The sequence below is a fragment of the Syngnathus scovelli genome, chromosome 10, assembly GCF_024217435.2.
Source record: "Syngnathus scovelli strain Florida chromosome 10, RoL_Ssco_1.2, whole genome shotgun sequence".
NCBI lineage: Eukaryota > Metazoa > Chordata > Actinopteri > Syngnathiformes > Syngnathidae > Syngnathus > Syngnathus scovelli.
The window spans coordinates 15,380,117-15,400,090 of NC_090856.1; the positions used below are offsets into that span (position 1 = coordinate 15,380,117).

The 19,974-nt window shown below is 45.4% G+C and overlaps 2 protein-coding genes across 3 annotated transcripts; both read right to left on the bottom strand.

Annotated features, from left to right (window-relative positions):
• Positions 1-623: 623 nt before the first annotated feature.
• On the bottom strand, positions 624-2,321 carry LOC137840706 (janus kinase and microtubule-interacting protein 3-like). Its single transcript, XM_068652234.1, has 3 exons — positions 2,190-2,321; positions 1,430-2,069; positions 624-1,350 (listed from the first exon to the last, which is right to left on the bottom strand). Exons 2-3 carry the CDS (start codon positions 1,640-1,642, stop codon positions 1,234-1,236), a joined length of 330 nt encoding a protein of 109 aa, XP_068508335.1. The 5' UTR covers positions 1,643-2,069; positions 2,190-2,321; the 3' UTR covers positions 624-1,233.
• A 128-nt stretch (positions 2,322-2,449) lies between these two features.
• Positions 2,450-4,357, bottom strand: LOC137840707 (janus kinase and microtubule-interacting protein 3-like). Of its 2 annotated transcripts, none has more exons than XM_068652237.1 (6): positions 3,967-4,357; positions 3,726-3,830; positions 3,469-3,579; positions 3,271-3,332; positions 2,686-2,748; positions 2,450-2,599 (listed from the first exon to the last, which is right to left on the bottom strand). In XM_068652237.1, the coding sequence occupies exons 4-6, from the start codon at positions 3,328-3,330 to the stop codon at positions 2,474-2,476; spliced, it is 249 nt and encodes an 82-aa protein (XP_068508338.1). In that variant the 5' UTR covers positions 3,331-3,332; positions 3,469-3,579; positions 3,726-3,830; positions 3,967-4,357; the 3' UTR covers positions 2,450-2,473. The 2 variants fall into 2 exon arrangements, with proteins under 2 accessions (XP_068508338.1, XP_068508337.1); XM_068652236.1 differs by having other exon boundaries at positions 3,469-3,582.
• Between the last annotated feature and the right edge of the window lie 15,617 nt (positions 4,358-19,974).

Sequence of the window (19,974 nt, forward strand, 5' to 3'; positions counted from 1 at the left end):
ACTTGACCACGACGTAGCGACGTCATATAGTAACCGCTGTTTTGATCAGTAGACTTAGTTATTATGCGTTGACATAATGGCGCACTGGTTAGCATGTCCACCTCTTAAGCATGATGTTGCGGGTTCGACGCCTGATCAATGTTAGCCATGGAGTGAGCTGAAGTGCATGGCGCTGAAGATTTGAATCTTTGAAATGCGCTGAGGTCTGACATATCAGGCAGAATGGTTTGCCATCACGTTCAACAAAAAATAGAAACTTTCCCACTCTGATAAAAACGTCCTGTGTTCATCTACATATTTCCGTTTTGCTGTGCATCTTTTTCCTGCCATTTCGAGAGCCCAATTGACACTAATAGTTTACTGGAATGTGTTTGCCCATCCTACTTTGTGGAATTTCACCACATGCGCTTTTGACCAAAATACCAAATTGAACTCAAGTGAAGCCAACACGCACAACACCCCCCCCCTCCCCCCCCCCCACACACACACACACACAAATGTTGATATGAACATAAAAGGGCCGCATGAATCCAAGCAAAGAGCCGCATGCGGTTCAGGAATTGCGGCTTGGCCAAACCTGTACTATACAACTTTATTTGTATAAAATTTTCACAACAGCTGTCACACAAACAAAGCGGGAAAAAACGAAGACGTGCGTGTTCCGCCCACGCTGGATTTATTTGCACCTTTGAAAAGACACGGTATTGCCGCAGATGTGGCAAAGAGTACTTTTGGGCATCTGAGACGGAAGGATGTCCAAAGCATCACGTCACCTGCTCTGGTCGGCATGGTGGTGGGACGTTGAGGTCAACCGCTTTGGGGTTGGCTGAATCTTTGGTCGCAGGATGCCACACACTTGAAGACAAAAGCAGAAAAGCAGAGCTAAATGCAAAATGTACTCACCGGTGACTCCAATTTTTTTCCCCCCTGAAGAAATGGATGGACGGGTGGCCCCGGCTGGTCGGTGGGACTCTTGTTATTCTGACCCTTTTTAGTGCGCGTTTGGGGCAACAACCGTTTTTTGTGGCGCTCTCTTCTGGTTCAAGAGTGCCCTGCATGTGAATTTGCCTTTCCTGCCTTCTGATTGGATGAGCGCCGGTGTGACGCGGTGCCTCTGTCACCGTGGCGGGGGGTATACGTCGGCATCGGAGCGTCTGCCAACGTCTGAGACCGGCTGGCAGTGTATCGGAGGTGTCGAGTGCGGTGCCGCTGGAGCTCACTCACCAGCTGGTGTTAGGGCCACAGAATGAAGGCCAAGGAGAAGAATAGAAAGAGAAACAGAAACTTCTCCTCCAATTGTTTGATTTGTCTCTTCTGAGCTTCGATGAATTCTTTCAGCTCTTTGTTCCTCTAGGACGGACAAATGGAAAGTGGCCTTCAAAAGCCAGTAAGCGTGCAAGTAAGTGCCGGGCTGGCTTTGGGCCCTTACCTTTTGCGCGCTGTGCAGCAGATCCATTCTCTCTTGGAGGATGCAAGCGTCGCGCTCCCTCAACTCGCACATCAGGGCTCGCTTCCATTGGTCCACGGTGCTCCTAAGCTCTTCTCTCTGATCCGCCGTCAGCACGTCATTCACGCCAGCGTGGCTGGCTTTTTCGCCGTCCGTGGCGGGGCAGTCCCGCTGCGGTAGCGCCTCGTACAACATGGCCTCCAGCTCCAGGATCCTCTGGGCCGCAATCCTCGTCCATCAGTGGTCCGGCGGGAGATTTGAGGGCGGCTTACCTTATGAGCCTGGTCCATGGAACGCTTCCTGAAGTCCAACTCTGCATCCAGGTAGCCCTTCTGGTTACAGAACATATCCTAGCACAGCTCAAGGTCAGAATTGTTGGGGCACATTGCCGGAGTTCCCCTTGGCTGATGTCGCGTGTCTGTCTACCTTCTCACTTTCAATGTCCAACATCTACTGTTGAAGTGCTGACTTGGTCACTTTGATGTATTCTAACCACTGAGGAAAGGCTGCTGTCACATAATCAGAATGCGAGAGCGTGCGTGGACGTGCACGTTACCTTCTCGGCTAGGGTGAGAAGGGTCCTGGCGTGAATCACGACCACCTGCTCCTCGTTGGTGAGATTCTGCAAGAGCCCAAAGGCACAGCGTCAACAAGCTTCTTTCAGCGCAAAGCCTTCCAAAAGTCACATTTGAGCCGCCGAGTCTCGTGGAGTGCGAACATAAGGAGTTCGACATACACTTACGGCGTTATCGCCCAGGATGTCCAGCTTCTTCATCAGATCACTGATGACGATGTCCGGGGGAAAGGCGCAAGGAGCAATGTAAGGTGAACTGGGACCTCGGGTTAAGGTTAGGGTTGCGAGGGACGCCTTACGTACGCTCACGCCCTCGGCCTCGCAGTAGATCTGCAAAGGGCTGAGGCCGTCTGGGAAACGGACTTGCAGAAACTTCAAGACGGTGGAGCGCCACTCCCTCTCCTGAAAGGCAGAGGCATGCATCCGTCCGTCCGTCTGTCACATCTCTGGCCTCAACACGCTTGTGCGAGTCTTCCCACCTCCAGCTCCAGGATGCGGAACTCAAGCAGTTCGTTTTGGTCTCGGATATCCTGGATGTGCTCTTTCAGACGCGCTTCTTCCGCCTCCATCCGCCTGACCTGAAAAGACAGTCAGACCTCATCTGCGGGGCTTCCCGACGGGTGTGACGCCAAGCGACTCCGCCCAGCGCCTTTCTTTCCGTCACCTTTTCGGCCAACTGCTGATTGCTCTGACGCAGCAGCTGCTTCTCCTCCACCCACTTGACATTCTAGAAGAGACAAACGCGTGGACAGCTTTGGAATGTTGTGTCATTTTCATCCACAAATTCTTTGGTTGACTGGAAAATGACATTTGCTTTTCTCCGCATTTTCCCAGCCACGTTCAGGGGGGGGCTTGGTCCAGTAATGCCAGACGAATGAGTGACTGAAGAATGTAGCTATTTGTCACGTGCTGGTGCCACCGGCGACAGGACCACGCCCCCCTGTCAATGGAATCGCCGTCACCTGCCACGGGCTCATGGACAGCACTATATCAGCGCCGCCAGCGCAGACCTGAGTGTCAGTCTGTCCCTTGATGCTGCCTTGCTCATCAGTCCCGAAGCTACGGACCCGCTTGACGACTTGGAACCCCCGCAGAATCGTTTGTCCTCTCCAGCCCGATCGCCGCTCCAGCGCCCGCTGTTCCCATCATCCCCTTCTCCAATAAAGTCCGTCGCTACGCACTTGGCTGTACTGTCCGTTCCCTTACACTATTTTGTCTGAGAAAAAGGTGTGCTCATTGATGAGCTTACCTGTCCTTGTTGCTTCAGCGCTGACTCCAGATCTTCTACTCTGCTTTGATAGTGACCCATTTCTACCATCAGCTTTTCTCTGGTCTGAAAGGAGGAGGAGGGAGGCTCCTCCTCCTCCTTTCAGACCAGAGAACACCCGAGGCTGGGTGAGAACGGGGAGGCTGCGACCCGGCCGGGGGTTGCGGGAAGGGGCGCCACCTTGATCTCCTTCTCGGCGTCGTAGTCCCCTCCGCTGGTCTGGGCGAGCAGAGCGTAGGCTCGTTGCAGCGCTTGATATTCTTGTGTCAGCTGGCGGTAGCGAAGCTCCGCCTCCTCATGCACACACCAATGCAACACAGCACTAGTACCAGAATCAGTCAGACCGGCGACAAAGCACCCGCGACGCAAAGACGAGTCCGATTCCAGGCTGAAGAGGAATGTTTGGCGCCAATACGCTGGCAGAAATGGCGGGCTACCTCTTCGGGTTCCGTGTCGGGGGTTCTGTCGGTGTGAAAAGACAAGGACGATCCGTCCGAGTCCACCAACACGTCTTCGTCGTAGCCGTAAAATGTTTCGATGACCTGCGGGCGCGGAAGCAAACATCTCTCTGAACAAACTGAAGCGACACCTCACGATGAATCGACGAGAGGAACGATAGCGAGAAAAAGGCCATTTCATCTTGCGCAACACCAAGCAGCCGCAAACAAACAGACTCACCTTGCAGGACCTCACGCTTTGTTCCTCCTCAGAGATTTTCGACGTCGGTATTGTAGCAGCAAATCTCTCTCCTGTCGACACAAATAATCCGCCTTTGAGATTCTTTGGATGCAAAGGGAACGAACGGCTCCGGCGCAGAAACAAACGCGACTCACAATGACATTTCTGACATGAGCTCCTGTCTCCAGAGCCTGAAAAACACGTCACCGGCGATGATTGGAGGGACGCTCGTCTTTTCCAAAAGTGACAACTACAGGGTGTGTCAGGGTTTTCCAGATTATCTTTATCGTATGATTATGTTGCTTTGACTTTGACTGCAACCTGTAATAAATAATATTATTTATCCCTTATTTATCCCTATCATAAGCGATAGCAACTTCCTACACAAAGTTGTAAAACACCCCTTGCTATGTTTTGACTAGAGGTCAAGGGCTTTCTCCATTCAATCCACGTTTACACCCACCCTGTTTCTCTTAATAAAAATGCTCGTGCAGGAGCCGAGAGTCAGACTTCATTCGTACAACGGATGGACTCTCCACCTGCAGGTGTCCAAAAGAACTTACTTGTCTCCCGTGTGGTTCTTCCAAAATAAGTTGGAGCGAGCGCAACTCTAACAGGGTGCATTTTGCCACTAGCTGCCTACGGACAATGATGTCGCGCTCGCGGCTAATGGTTGACGGGCTGAGCAGCCGGGCGAGTCCGTCGTTTTCAGCGCACAGCGAGTGGCAAAGGCGCTGACAAAACGGGAGCTTTGAGCTGCTGAAAACGGCAAAACAAGTCTAAAGCGTGTTCAAACGCGTGCGCACAATGCTCCTGCTTGAAAGGTCGGAATTTAAGGGGCCAATTTTTTGGATGGCGGCCGCCGGCCAAGCTTTGGGCGGAAAAGGTTTCCTGGCGACAGCGAGCGAGCGCGGCGCAGCCGTACGTGCACCGAGTCGCCTGCCTGAAGACCTTGGACAAGTCGTCGATGATGTGCCGCTGCTCCACAACTTGAAGGAACTCCATTTCACCGTCCTGCTGGCCGCAACGCGGTCCAGGTCATTGAGTGAACTAGGCCTTCTCTGTGGAACACAAATGCAGTGGACTCTGTTGGCACGCCGCCGTTGTCCACGTCGACTTACCAAGCTTGCCATCTCCTCGTTCTCCTGGGTGACAAAGCGCACTTTGTTTTCAAGGCGACACAGCACCAGCGAGAGTTCTTCATTCTTCCTGCTCAGGCGTTTGTTTTTGTACAGGAGTGGCAGAAACTGGCTTTCTGTTTCTCTCAGTCGCTTTAGCTGCAAGACGCACAACACGCGGGCCAGAACGTATCCATTCCTTTTGCATCGGTTTGAACGGAATCGTGGCATTGGCTCCCAATAAAAGACATCTACCAGGCAACCGACTCGCCGCGCCGCTCAACTAATAAGCAAGCGCAATGGGTGCCTCGCTGGATGGCGCGCATCAAACGTAGCGCAAACCTTCAAGCGTGCCGTCAATAAATTACCAGTTCATCGCGCTCTTCAGAAAGCAGGGCGTTTCGATCCTCCAGTTTCCTGATGACTGCGCTGAGCTCAGCGATTTTCAGATGAAACCGTCGCGTGTCCCGATCCTCCTGAGACTGAAAACGCCCCGCAACACACACACACAACCACTCGTTCAAAGTTCAAAACTGTTTTTGTGCTACCTTCCTCCAGCAACGAACTAAGTCATGTGTACTGCAAGTGTGTGATGAGGTGGCTTACGCTATGAAGAGTATTGCTAGTAGCGGCGTTGACCCCACTTCCAGGGTAGTTTAGGCCCGCCCTTTGGGAATCCCTCAGGGCAGCGATCTGCTGCTCGGCAGCCTGAGTCTGCAGCTGAAGGCGGTGGACGTGAACGGCCCCAGGGCTTTATCCAAAACACTAACCGCTCTGTCTTTCAGCTTGATCTCATCCATCTGGATGTACAAACGGGGAGCGTTCAGGCAGGCGGGCAAACTCATTTGCCAGAATTGTGACAAAAACAAAGAGAGCAACCGGCCAATTTTTTTCTTGAATCGACTAGAACACCTTTGCTGTGACAAAAGCGAAGCGAGCAACCGGACATTGTCTTCTTGTGAAATAGAATAGAATGCCTTAGGTGTCATTGCACTGCAGGTATACGACGAAATTGGGAACATAGCCACGCACCGCGCATCTGATCAGTCCTACCAGTCAGCGGATCTCCCTCTCGCAGTCTCTCTTGGTTCGGCTCAGCTCCTCCCGATGCTGGTGATGAGCCGATCGGAGCTCGTCCGCTCGGGACTGCCAGGCCTGCTGGGCCGCTGCCAGGGTTTCTTCCGCGCTCCTGGTGGAGGCGACACCGCTCGGTCTCCCAACACCGCCGCGTCTCCTGCACCTCCGCCAGCAAAGCGCCCCCGCTCCTCACCGCATCGTATTGATGGCTCCCCGCTAATGTTTGAAGTTCTTATTATGTTACGGATATTTTTAGATGTCTTTGTTAAGACCTCAGGGATTCGTTTGTATAACGCACCCAAGCACTAGTTTTGCCGAAGTAAATGTTGATATGGGTCCGTTCCACTTGGTCGCTCATGCAGCGAGCCGACCAACTTGTTTATTCGAAAGAGAATCGAATTAATAAAAGTGTGACAATAATAGCATTTAAGAAGAAAATTAATGCACTTTATATTATTAATTCTAACTTCTTATATGTAAATCTAGCACTTAACTGTCGGAGTGCTTCACCCCACTTGATTGCTTTAAAAAGAGTAACAACTTTCTTAAAACGAATAAAAATGTCTTACTCTATTTAGATTTGCCCAGTAATTAAGTTGGAAGGCAAGTCTATTTTTCGATCGTGTCCTGTTTAACTTTTGACGCGGCCCGACAAATTTAGGAACTGGGCCGCGCCCGACCGACAATCGAAATACTTTTATCCTTCACCAATTCTAATAATCTATTTTAACCATCGTCGTTATTTTATTTAGAGGAAGTACATTTTCAAACGAATTCACTTTTAACGAAATTCACTCTTCCCTTAAATATCTACGAAAGTTATTTAATTCTCTAACATGTTCGGAGTTACGTTTTACGCGGCCCGTCAAAAGGGGGAACGGGCCTGCGCTCTTCAAATAATTAAATTACTTTCAGTTCTACACCAAACTAATAATCCAATTTAAACACTTCCGTTAATTTATTCAGACAAAGCAAACTTTCAAACGAATTGAAATTCACTCGTGTCTCAAATAACTACGAAAGTTATTCAATTCTCTACAATTGTCTTATGTTACTTTTATTTATTACGGTCCTATGTTATACCATAATAACCCCCCGCACATTAATCAAATCGTCAAATCAACCCCAACCCATCGATTGCACATTCAGTACAAATCAGAGCACAACCAAGTAAATAATATACGAAACACATTTATTGAAGAAACATGAAATAGAATTACAAATCTCAATTACTCCAGAAACCGAACAATTTCACTCACTGATACCCGTGTTAATAAAATCATTCAATCCCAGAACAATTCGATTGCAAAACACAGTTCATGAAAGAGGGAAAAGGTAGATACCAGCTGCGTGCTATTTTTGGTGGAAGCAAAGTCGAGTGATCAATTCGATCTTACTTCTAAAATCCAAATTAGAGAAACAGGCTGGCCTCGAGGGGGCCGGCGGCCCGATGACTATTCCCCACTCTCGCTAAAATACATAAAAGTCGTTTTCGCTCACCTAGTTTCTCCTGTAAAGTTGTCCAGTCCAATTTTTTGGAGTAAATCCAAGTTAATTTCGGACCAGCGATCCTGCGTCTCACACAAAGATCCCGGGACTCTGGAAAAAATCTTAAAGCTCCTTCGGGCTTCTTCACGTATTCTTTGGGGAAAAAAGCCTCTTAGCTGCTCCTGCAGGACTTTTTATAGGCTTGTCTGGTACCTATATCCTCTCTATAAGGTAAGACCGCCTAGTTTCCCACGCCTTATAGATTTTGGTCAGTTTTCCCACGCTGTATAGGGTTTGGACAATTTTCCCACGCTCGTACACCTGCTGTCCTTCAGCAGATGTTTCCGCCTTGACCATGCATTACTTTCCACCAATGTACAGCTAGCCCCTGGTAAAGCCTTTCACTTCCCCTTTTCTTCACTTCCTGTTTCATGAAAATAACTTTTTAAAGTTACGCTTCAATTAACTCTGAAATAAAAATCCAAACCTTTGATCTATTTCTTTAAACAATTTATGTCACGCCACTATTCTCATAGTGGCGGGCCTCTTGACCAAATTGACTAACAATATTGCTTTAAGCTGTTGCAGAATACATTTTTAGCCAAGCAAAGAAATCAAAAAGTAAAAATCACATTTGTTCAGTGCGGCATGGTGTCGTTCAGTGCAGCATGATGCGTTCAGTGCGGCATGGTGTTGTTCAGTGCGACATGGTGTTGTTTATTGCGGGATGGTGTTGTTCAGTGCGGCATGGTGTTGTTCAGTGCGGCATAATGTTGCTCAGTGCGGCATAATGTTGTTTAGTGCGGCATGGTGTTGTTCAGTGCGGCATGGTGTTGTTCAGTGCGGCATAATAATGTTCAGTGCGGCATAATGTTGTTCAGTGCGGCATAATGTTGTTCAGTGCGGCATGGTGTTGTTCAGTGCGGCATGGTGTTGTTCAGTGCAGGATGGTGTTGTGCAGTGCGGCATGGTGTTGTTCAGTGTGGCATGGCGTTGTTCAGTGCGGCATGGTGTTGTTCAGTGCGGGATGGTGTTGTTCAGTGCGGCATGGTGTTGTTCAGTGCGGCATGGTGTTATTCAGTGCGGCATGGTGTTGTTCAGTGCGGCATGGTGTTGTTCAGTGCGGCATAATGTTGTTCAGTGCAGCATGGTGTTGTTCAGTGCGGCATGGTGTTGTTCAGTGCGGCATGGTGTTGTTCAGTGCGGCATGGTGTTGTTCAGTGCGGCATGGTGTTGTTCAGTGTGGCATAATGTTGTTCAGTGCGGCATGGTGTTCAGTGCAGGATGGTGTTGTTCAGTGCGGGATGGTGTTGTTCAGTGCAGGATGGTGTTGTTCAGTGCGGCATGGTGTTGTTCAAAGCGGCATGGTGTTGTTCAGTGCGGGATGGTGTTGTTCAGTGCGGCATAATGTTGCTCAGTGCGGCATAATGTTGTTCAGTGCAGCATGGTGTTGTTCAGTGCGGCATGGTGTTGTTCATTGCGGGATGGTGTTGTTCAGTGCGGCATGGTGTTGTTCAGTGCGGCATGGTGTTGTTCAGTGCGGCATGGTGTTGTTCATTGCGGCATGGTGTTGTTCAGTGCGGCATGGTGTTGTTCAGTGCGGCATGGTGGTCAGTGCGGCATGGTGTTGTTCAGTGCGGCATGGTGTTGTTCAGTGGGGCATGGTGTTGTTCAGTGCGTCATGGTGTTTTTCAGTGTGGCATGGTGTTGTACAGTGCGGAATGGTGTTGTTCAGTGTGGCATGGTGTTGTTTAGTGCGGGATGGTGTTGTTCAGTGCGGCATGGTGTTTTTCAGTGTGGCATGGTGTTGTACAGTGCGGAATGGTGTTGTTCAGTGTGGCATGGTGTTGTTCAGTGCGGGATGGTGTTGTTCAGTGCGGCATGGTGTTGTTCAGTGCGGGATGGTGTTGTTTAGTGCGGGATCGTGTTGTTCAGTGCGGCATGGTGTTGTTCAGTGCGGCATGGTGTTGTTCAGTGTGGCATGGTGTTGTTCAGTGTGGTATGGTGTTGTTCAGTGCGGCATAATGTTGTTCAGTGCGGCATAATGTTGTTCAGTGCGGCATGGTGTTGTTCAGTGCGGGATGGTTTTGTTCAGTGCAGGATGGTGTTGTTCAGTGCCGCATGGTGTTGTTCAATGCGGCATGGTGTTGTTCAGTGCGGGATGGTGTCGTTTAGTGCGGCATGGTATTTTTCAGTGCGGCATAATGTTGTTCAGTGCGGCATGGTGTTGTTCAGTGCGGCATGGTGTTGTTCAGTGCGGCATAATGTTGTTCAGTGCGGCATAATGTTGTTCAGTGCGGGATGGTGTTGTTCAGTGCAGGATGGTGTTGTTCAGTGCGGCATGGTGTTGTTCAGTGCGGGATGGTGTCTTTCAGTGCAGCATGGTGTCGTTCAGTGCGGCATGGTGTCGTTCAGTGCGGCATGGTGTCGTTCAGTGCAGCATGGTGTTGTTCAGTGCGGCATGGTGTTGTTCAGTGCGGCATGGTGTTGTTCAGTGCGGCATGGTGTTGTTCATTGCGGGATGGTGTTGTTCAGTGCGGCATGGTGTTGTTCAGTGCGGCATGGTGTTGTTCAGTGCGGTATCGTGTTGTTCAGTGCGGTATCATGTTGTTCAGTGCGGTATCGTGTTGTTCAGTGCTGTATCGTTGTGTTGTCCGTATTGTGTTGTGTTGTTAGTAATGTGTTGTGTTTTTCGTATTGTGTTGTGTTGTTCGTATTGTGTTGTGTTGTTCATATTGTGTTGTTCGTATTGTGTTGAGTTGTTCGTATTGTGTTGTGTTGTTCCTATTGTGTTGCCTTTAACACTTAGCCTCTAACACTTAGCCTCTAACACTTAGCCTCTAGCACTTAGAAGGTAAATAAATAGGAAGGAAGGACTCACCGGTGACGTCTTTGCCCACGTCCAAGCGTACTTCTTATTTTCATCCTTCTGACAGTGGAAAACATATAGCCAACAAACACCGTGGAACCTAAACGAATGAAAGACAACTATCATTTGGCCACAACCAACATTCACAGATACAACACAATGTGACGTACGGTGGTAGAGGTTAAAGGTTGAGTGAAGGGCCCTCGTTTTAAACAACTTTTTTGAAAAGGATTGGGAATAAGTAAGACGTATTTAATTTATTTAATGGGAAGTAGTAAGAGCTATTGAATTTAATCTATGTATTATATTCTATTGTATTGTATTCTTTTGGATTGTATTCACACTAACCCCACTAAAACTTCAGCCCACAAAAACTCGCCTCTGGCGCCTAGCCTCTGGCACTTAGCCTCTAACACTTAGCCTTTAACATTTAGCCTTTAACACTTAGCCTAGAAGGTGAATAAATAGGGTTAAAGGTTGAGTGAAGGGCCCTCGTTTTAAACTACTTTTTTGAAAAGGAGTGGGAACAAGTAAGACGTATTTAATTTATTTAATGGGAAGTAGTAAGACTTATTAAATTTATTTAATCTACTTTTCTTCCCAGGCAAAATTTGATGTGCTGCAATTCCAAATTTCCAAAGTGAATGAAGGAATGAAATCCTTTAAATTATGATTTTGTATAAATACTAGGCATAAACACAAAATCTACGGCACAAAATGGGCAGACTTTACTTGTTTGAAAATGACTGGTTACAAGACAGACTTCTTTAATTTATTCAATGGGAAGAAGACTTATTTAGTTTAATTGATCTATTTTTGTTCCCTGGCAAAATTCGATTTGCTGCAATTCCAAATTTCCAAAGTGAATGAAGGAATGAAGTCCTTTAAATTATGATTTTGTATAAATACTAGGCATAGACACAAAATCCACGGCACAAAATGGGCAGACTTTACTTGTTTGAAGAGGACTGGTTACAAGAAAGACTTTTCTGATTTATTTAATGGGAAGAAGACTTATTTAGTTTATTTAATCTATTTTTGTTCCCTGGCAAAATTGGATTTGCTGAAATTGTATTTTGCCAAATCTTGAATTGAGAACTGATAGGAAGTATTAAACGCTTAGTTAAATCGATACAAGTTGGTAATAAGAGCGAGTAATGTTGGTTGGACAGATGAATGAAGGTTGAAAGCAATTTAAATTATGACTTTGTATAAATACTAGATATTAACAGAACATCTACTGCGCAAAATGGGCAGAGTTTACTTGTTTGAGAAAGAGTGGCTTATTCAAAACTAAGATTTATTTAATCTGTTTGTTCCCAGGCAAAATTGGATGTGATGCAATTCCAAATTTCACCACATGATGGTGCCCAATTTTGACTTCATAGGACATATTAAACACTTAGCTTGTTATTATGTTCAAGGTAATCAGATTTGTTTATTATTCTAATGGCCTTTTCAAAACTATTCTGGATTACTACTTTGGATCTATTCTACATTACTTGGCAACAACATACTCTGTAACAGATTAGGCAGTATAATCACATATGTTAACTTGAGAGTGCCCACACTCAATCTATTTATCGTGATGTGTTAAATCAATTACTGTTAGACATTATTTGTCTGATAATCTACCAAATCTTTGAATTGAAGAATTTGTGATTTAATTAATAGCTTGTTATTATGTTCAGGGTAATCAGACTTGTATATAATTCTAATGGCCTTCTTTTGAAAACTATTCTGAATTACAACTTTGGATCTTATATTACTTTGCAACAATATACTCGGTGACAGATTAGGCAGTATAATCACATATGTTCACTTCAGTGCCCACACTGTATTTATTTATGGTTATTTGTTAAATCAAGTACTGTTAGACATGAAATAGGAAGTGTTTAAGATAAATGTTATGGCTACTCACAATTGTAGATCGCTCCTGGTCAATGATACGAGCCTCTTCTTGCAATGGAAAACTTGCAGCCAACAAACACCGTGGAACCTAAAGGAATGAAATTAAACATTAACACTTCGCCTCGACCAATATTCACACGTACAACGCAACGCGGCTACACTTCTGCTAGGGTTAGCGCCTCAGCTACACGTTGCTATTACCGTGAACGCTAGCTACATCGACAACTTTAGTCAAACTACACAAACGTAAATCTCCTTAAACACAATGAGTGTTACTTACCGTGTACGCTCTAGACGGTCCAGTTGCAAGCAGAAAATAAAGATATTTCTGTTGATAATCGTCGTTGCTCAGTGGCTCACGGCCATCGCGCCAACAGATTTGAATTTTGGCGGAAGTTCCGCCAATTACGTCATATCCGCGGCACATGACTGCGACGTAATACCCGCTTATCTGAAACGGCAGTTAAAAGTAGAGTTACATCAAGTATTCTTGGAACCTAAACGAATGAAAGAAAACTATCATTTGGCCACAACCAACATTCACAGATACAACACAATGTGATGTGCGGGGTTGAGGTTAAAGGTTGAGTGAAGGGCCCTCGGTTTAAACTACTTTTTTGAAAAGGAGTGGGAACAAGTAAGACGTATTTAATTTATTTAATGGGAAGTAGTAAGACTTATTAAATTTATTTAATCTACTTTTCTTCCCAGGCAAAATTTGATGTGCTGCAATTCCAAATTTCCAAAGTGAATGAAGGAATGAAGTCCTTTAAATTATGATTTTGTATAAATACTAGGCATAAACACAAAATCTACGGCACAACATGGGCAGACTTTACTTGTTTGAAAAGGACTGGTTACAAGACAGACTTTTTTAATTTATTTAATGGGAAGAAGACTTATTTAGTTTATTTAATCTATTTTTGTTCCCTGGCAAAATTGGATTTGCTGAAATTGTATTTTGCCAAATCTTGACTTGAGACCTGATAGGAAGTATTAAACGCTTAGTTAAATCAATACAAATTGGTAATAAGAGCGAGTAATGTTGGTTGAACCGATGAATGAAGGTTGAAAGCAATTTCAATTATGACTTTGTATAAATGCTAGATATTAACAGAACATCTACTGCGCAAAATGGGCAGAGTTTACTTGTTTGAGAAGGAGTGGCTTATTCAAAACTAAGATTTATTTAATCTGTTTGTTCCCAGGCAAAATTGGATGTGATGCAATTCCAAATTTCACCACATGATGGTGCCCAATTTTGACTTCATAGGACATATTAAACACTTAGCTTGTTACTATGTTCAAGGTAATCAGATTTGTTTATTATTCTAATGGCCTTTTCAAAACTATTCTGGATTACTACTTTGGATCTATTCTACATTACTTGGCAACAACATACTCTGTAACAGATTAGGCAGTATAATCACATATGTTAATTTGAGAGTGCCCACACTCAATCTACTTATCGTGATGTGTTAAATCAATTACTGTTAGACTTTATTTGTCTGATAATCTACCAAATCTTTGAATTGAAGAATTTGTGATTTAATTAATAGCTTGTTATTATGTTCAGGGTAATCAGACTTGTATATAATTCTAATGGCCTTCTTTTGAAAACTATTCTGAATTACAACTTTGGATCTTATATTACTTTGCAACAATATACTCGGTGACGGATTAGGCAGTATAATCACATATGTTAACTTCAGTGCCCACACTGTATTTGTTTATGGTTATTTGTTAAATCAAGTACTGTTAGACATGAAATAGGAAGTGTTTAACATGAATGTTATGGCTACTCACCATTGTAGCTCGCTCCTGGTCAATGATACTTGTAGCTCGCTCCTGGTCAATGATACGAGCCTCTTCTTGCAGTGGAAAACTTACAGCCAACAAACACCGTGGAACCTAAAGGAAGGAAATTAAACATTAACATTTAACCTCAACCAACATTCACAGATGTAACGCAACGCAAACTACACAAACGTAAATATTTTTAAACACAATGAGTTGTACTTACCGTGTACGCTCTAGACGGTCCACTTGCAAGCAGAAAATAAAGATATTTCTGTTGATAGTCGTCGTGTTTGTATCCGTTGTCTCGCTCAAGGTCATTGCGCCCACAGATTTGAATTTTGGCGACGTCATTTCCGCGGTGTAATACCCGCATATCTGAAACGGCAAAGTTAAGAGTAGAGTTAAATAAAGTTTTTAATCAACGCAATCATTTACAACCGTTGACCAGTCGAAATAATCGCCGAAATTCGACATTCCCCCCAAACGCCACACTCACTCGCTTTTCAGGGCAACAAAAGTACTTCTTTTTAAAAAGGATGAGTTGTACTTACCGTGTACGCTCTGGACGGTCCAGTTGCAAGCAGAAAATAAAAATATTTCTCTCGTTAGTCGTATGTTACCATCCGCTGTGTCATTGTCAACATCGCCATTTTCCTACTTCCTGATGCAAGCCACGCCCACGGATTTAAATTCTGGCGGAAGAGCCCGCCCATTGGCGTCGTTTTCGCGTATAGCAAATCCGATTGGTTGGGAAGGGGGCGCGGTTATGCAGCCGAGGGGTCCTGTGATCGGTGGGATGTATAGTAGGCGTCGACGTCACGTCCGCGTCACGTGACCACGACGTGGCAGACGTCATATAGCAACCGCTGTTTTGTTTAGGAGACTTACAGTTGTTATGCATTGACATAATGGCGCACACTTCAAATGGATTTGAATAAATTAAATAATTCTTCTGCCCACTCCCTTTTAAACAAGTTAACTCTCCCCGCGGATTTGAATTCCGGCGGAAGTTTCGCCCATCGACGTCACGTCCGTCACGTGACCACAACGTGGCAGATGTCATATAGCAACCGCTGTTTTGTTTAGTAGATTTACAGTTGTTATGCATTGGCATAATGGTGTGCACTCAAAATAGATTTAAATAAATTAAATATTTCTTCTGCCCACTCCCTTTTAAACAAGTTAACTCTGCCCACGGATTCTAATTTCGGAGGAAGGTCCGTCCATTGATGTCTTGTCTGCGTCACTTGACCACGACGTAGCGACGTCATATAGTAACCGCTGTTTTGAACAGTAGACTTACTTATTATGCGTTGACATAATGGCGCACTGGTTAGCATGTCCACCTCTTAAGCATGATGTTGCGGGTTCGACGCCTGATCAATGTTAGCCATGGAGTGAGCTGAAGTGCATGGCGCTGAAGATTTGAATCTTTGAAATGCGCTGAGGTCTGACATATCAGGCAGAATGGTTTGCCATCACGTTCAACAAAAAATAGAAACTTTCCCACTCTGATAAAAACGTCCTGTGTTCATCTACATATTTCCGTTTTGCTGTGCATCTTTTCTCTGCCATTTCGAGAGCCCAATTGACACTAATAGTTTACTGGAATGTGTTTGCCCATCCTACTTTGTGGAATTTCACCACATGCGCTTTTGACCAAAATACCAAATTGAACTCAAGTGAAGCCAACACGCACAACCACCCCCCCACACACACACACACACACAAATGTTGATATGAACATAAAAGGGCCGCATGAATCCAAGCAAAGAGCCGCATGCGGTTCAGGAATTGCGGCTTGGCCAAACCTGTACTATACAACTTTATTTGTATAAAATTTTCACAACAGCTGTCACACAAACAAAGCGGGAAAAAACGAAGACGTGCGTGTTCCGCCCACGCTGGATTTATTTGCACCTTTGAAAAGACACGGTATTGCCGCAGATGTGGCAAAGAGTACTTTTGGGCATCTGAGACGGAAGGATGTCCAAAGCATCACGTCACCTGCTCTGGTCGGCATGGTGGTGGGACGTTGAGGTCAACCGCTTTGGGGTTGGCTGAATCTTTGGTCGCAGGATGCCACACACTTGAAGACAAAAGCAGAAAAGCAGAGCTAAATGCAAAATGTACTCACCGGTGACTCCAATTTTTTTCCCCCCTGAAGAAATGGATGGACGGGTGGCCCCGGCTGGTCGGTGGGACTCTTGTTATTCTGACCCTTTTTAGTGCGCGTTTGGGGCAACAACCGTTTTTTGTGGCGCTCTCTTCTGGTTCAAGAGTGCCCTGCATGTGAATTTGCCTTTCCTGCCTTCTGATTGGATGAGCGCCGGTGTGACGCGGTGCCTCTGTCACCGTGGCGGGGGGTATACGTCGGCTTCGGAGCGTCTGCCAACGTCTGAGACCGGCTGGCAGTGTATCGGAGGTGTCGAGTGCGGTGCCGCTGGAGCTCACTCACCAGCTGGTGTTAGGGCCACAGAATGAAGGCCAAGGAGAAGAATAGAAAGAGAAACAGAAACTTCTCCTCCAATTGTTTGATTTGTCTCTTCTGAGCTTCGATGAATTCTTTCAGCTCTTTGTTCCTCTAGGACGGACAAATGGAAAGTGGCCTTCAAAAGCCAGTAAGCGTGCAAGTAAGTGCCGGGCTGGCTTTGGGCCCTTACCTGTTGCGCACTGTGCAGCAGATCCATTCTCTCTTGGAGGATGCAAGCGTCGCGCTCCCTCAACTCGCACATCAGGGCTCGCTTCCATTGGTCCACGGCGCTCCTAAGCTCTTCTCTCTGATCCGCCGTCAGCACGTCATTCACGCCAGCGTGGCTGGCTTTTTCGCCGTCCGTGGCGGGGCAGTCCGCCTCGTACAACATGGCCTCCAGCTCCAGGATCCTCTGGGCCGCAATCCTCGTCCATCAGTGGTCCGGCGGGAGATTTGAGGGCGACTTACCTTATGAGCCTGGTCCATGGAACGCTTCCTGAAGTCCAACTCTTCATCCAGGTAGCCCTTCTGCTTACAGAACATATCCTAGCACAGCTCAAGGTCAGAATTGTTGGGGCACATTGCCGGAGTTCCCCTTGGCTGATGTCGCGTGTCTGTCTACCTTCTCACTTTCAATGTCCAAGATCTACTGTTGAAGTGCTGACTTGGTCACTTTGATGTATTCTAACCACTGAGGAAAGGCTGCTGTCACATAAGCAGAATGCGAGAGCGTGCGTGGACGTGCACGTTACCTTCTCGGCTAGGGTGAGAAGGGTCCTGGCGTGAATCATGACCACCTGCTCCTCGTTGGTGAGATTCTGCAAGAGCCCAAAGGCACAGCGTCAACTGTTAGGGTTTTCCAGGTTATCTTTATCGTAGGATTATGTTGGAATGTAAACTATAATGATTAAATCAATCTTGTCTTGCCCTCACAATGCAGAGTAAGATGAAGTGGTTGCTTCCTCTGCTTGATTGACCAGCTGCAGGGGAAGCAATCAAAGTTGTTCTGTTTCCCACAACAGTGTAAAACACCCCCTGCTCTGATCTTATCAGAGGCCGGGGGTACACCAAACCTGTCCACTCTCACCCCCACTCTGTTCATCCTAATAAATATGCCCTTGCAGGAAGGAGACTTTTAGATTTCATTCCTGTAGCGAGTGATCTCTCCACCTGCAGGTGTCTAAAATAACTTGCTTGTCTCCCGTGTGGTTCTTGCAAAATAAGTTGGAGTGAGCAAATCTCTAACGTTTTGGTGCCGAAACCCGGGATCCCTCATACCCATCATCTGGCTGACGGAGGACGACGCGCTGTACACCGTCGACGGGCCAGCGTCCATTAGCCGGACCTGGTAAAGAAAGACCTGGGAAGGAAATTCTTCGCTGGGCCAGCATCTTAGGTCTGCCTTCGTCTGACAGAGGTGGATTGACGGGACCCGGCAGTGCAACGAACCAGGGGACAAGTAAGTTAAAGGCCTGAAGTTGTGTGATTGTGTTGTTGTGAAACCCGTATAAAAAAAATAAATAAAAAAAAAACACAGGTGCACGTGAGATTCGGCTTTGGTTTGTCCGAGCTATGAGATACGGCTTTGGTTTGTCCGAGCTATGAGATACGGCTTTGGTTTGTCCGAGCTATAAGATTCGGCTTTGGTTTGTCCGAGCTATGAGATTCGGCTTTGGTTTGTCCGAGCTATGAGATTCGGCTTTGGTTTGTCCGAGCTATGAGATTCGGCTTTGGTTTGTCCGAGCTATGAGATACGGCTTTGGTTTGTCCGAGCCATGAGAAAAATACAAAGCGCTGGAGTTTGTGTAATTGAGAGTGTGGCTGGTAGGATAAATTGACTAAATAGCAGTTCTAGCATTGATCCACGGCAATAATACAGGCTAGTAATTTGTTGAAAGGTCAATTTAAACCTGCATTGAGGATCCTCAAAGAAATAAATAAGTAATAATAGTAATAATAATAATAATAATATTTTTTGAGACAAAGAGATTGTAAAACCTAAAATTACTAGAATTAAGATGGGAAATAAAAACGTTAAATCTCTACCTCTTGACGGAGATGAGAAGTACATGGCGAGTAGATTTCTTAATTGTATGCAATATATGCCGAAGTGGAAGAAAAAGTATGGAGTAGAAAGGAAGTTGAGAAATCAAGTGGTAAAGAAATGCAACTTGCTTCTAGAAGATAAGTAAATAAAATAAGAATGTGCTGTCCTCGTGTGCATGGGAGGGACCAGCTCATGATCGACCACAGGAAATGGCCAGCCTGTGACGAATCATTGGTGCTGGGAACTACCTTTTGCGTGCGAGAGCTGTGCATGTGTGTGTGTATATGTTAAAATGATGAACATTGGCTAAAGTTTTAGTATAAAAAAAAAAAATGCTAGACTGTGGTCTATCCAATTTGCACCGCAGAACAGAAATTATTTTGAAAGATAAAAATGAGAGGAAAAAGAGAGAAATCTGTTTGCAAGCAGAAACTAATCCACACTAGTGCATGTTAAGTGTCGAGCCCACATGAGAAATTCGAAGAAAAAAAAAAAAGACAGAACATGCTTTCAGGAATTGGAAGAAGCTAAATTGTGAATTTAAGATTTTGCAATGCTACATTTAATAGGAATAATTGATTGGTTGTGTTATAAGATTATACAAAATTCTAAATGCAAGCTAAATCTGAGAGATTGAGTTCTTCAAATTTAAAAACAAAGAAAAAATTCAGATTAATTTGCCAATTGTTTGTTTTAGTTAAGTTTTTTTTTGAATTGGTGGATTGTTCTACCAGGAAACCTGAGTTGAAAATGATATATGAATGTTGTGTGGTGAGCTTGGATGAATTGGGACCAATGTGATAGAAAGACTCCTTTTTGGAGACTGTGTGTGAGATGCAAATGAACATTGATGAATGATAGCCTGAATGAAAAGAAATTACAGGTTGAATGGTTGAAGTCGTTGGCGACTACTATGGAAAATTAGTAGAGCGACTTTGATGAAAGAGTGATTTTGAGCAGGTTGAATGTTAGAAAGAAACACGTAGCTTTTGGATTGATAATTAACTACAGAAAAAAAAAACTGGAGAACCAGTAACACATGTAGAAGATGTGTGAACTGGGAAATTGAGAAGCGTTTTGGACAGAAAGTCAAATTAAATGATGATGGAATCGTATGTAGTAAAGAACGCATTCTCCCAAAAAGATTGTCAAGGTGTGAGGTATGGGCGTTGCCAAGCCTCAAAAGGAGGGAGTGAGTAGGACAGATAGTGGAAGATAGTAATAA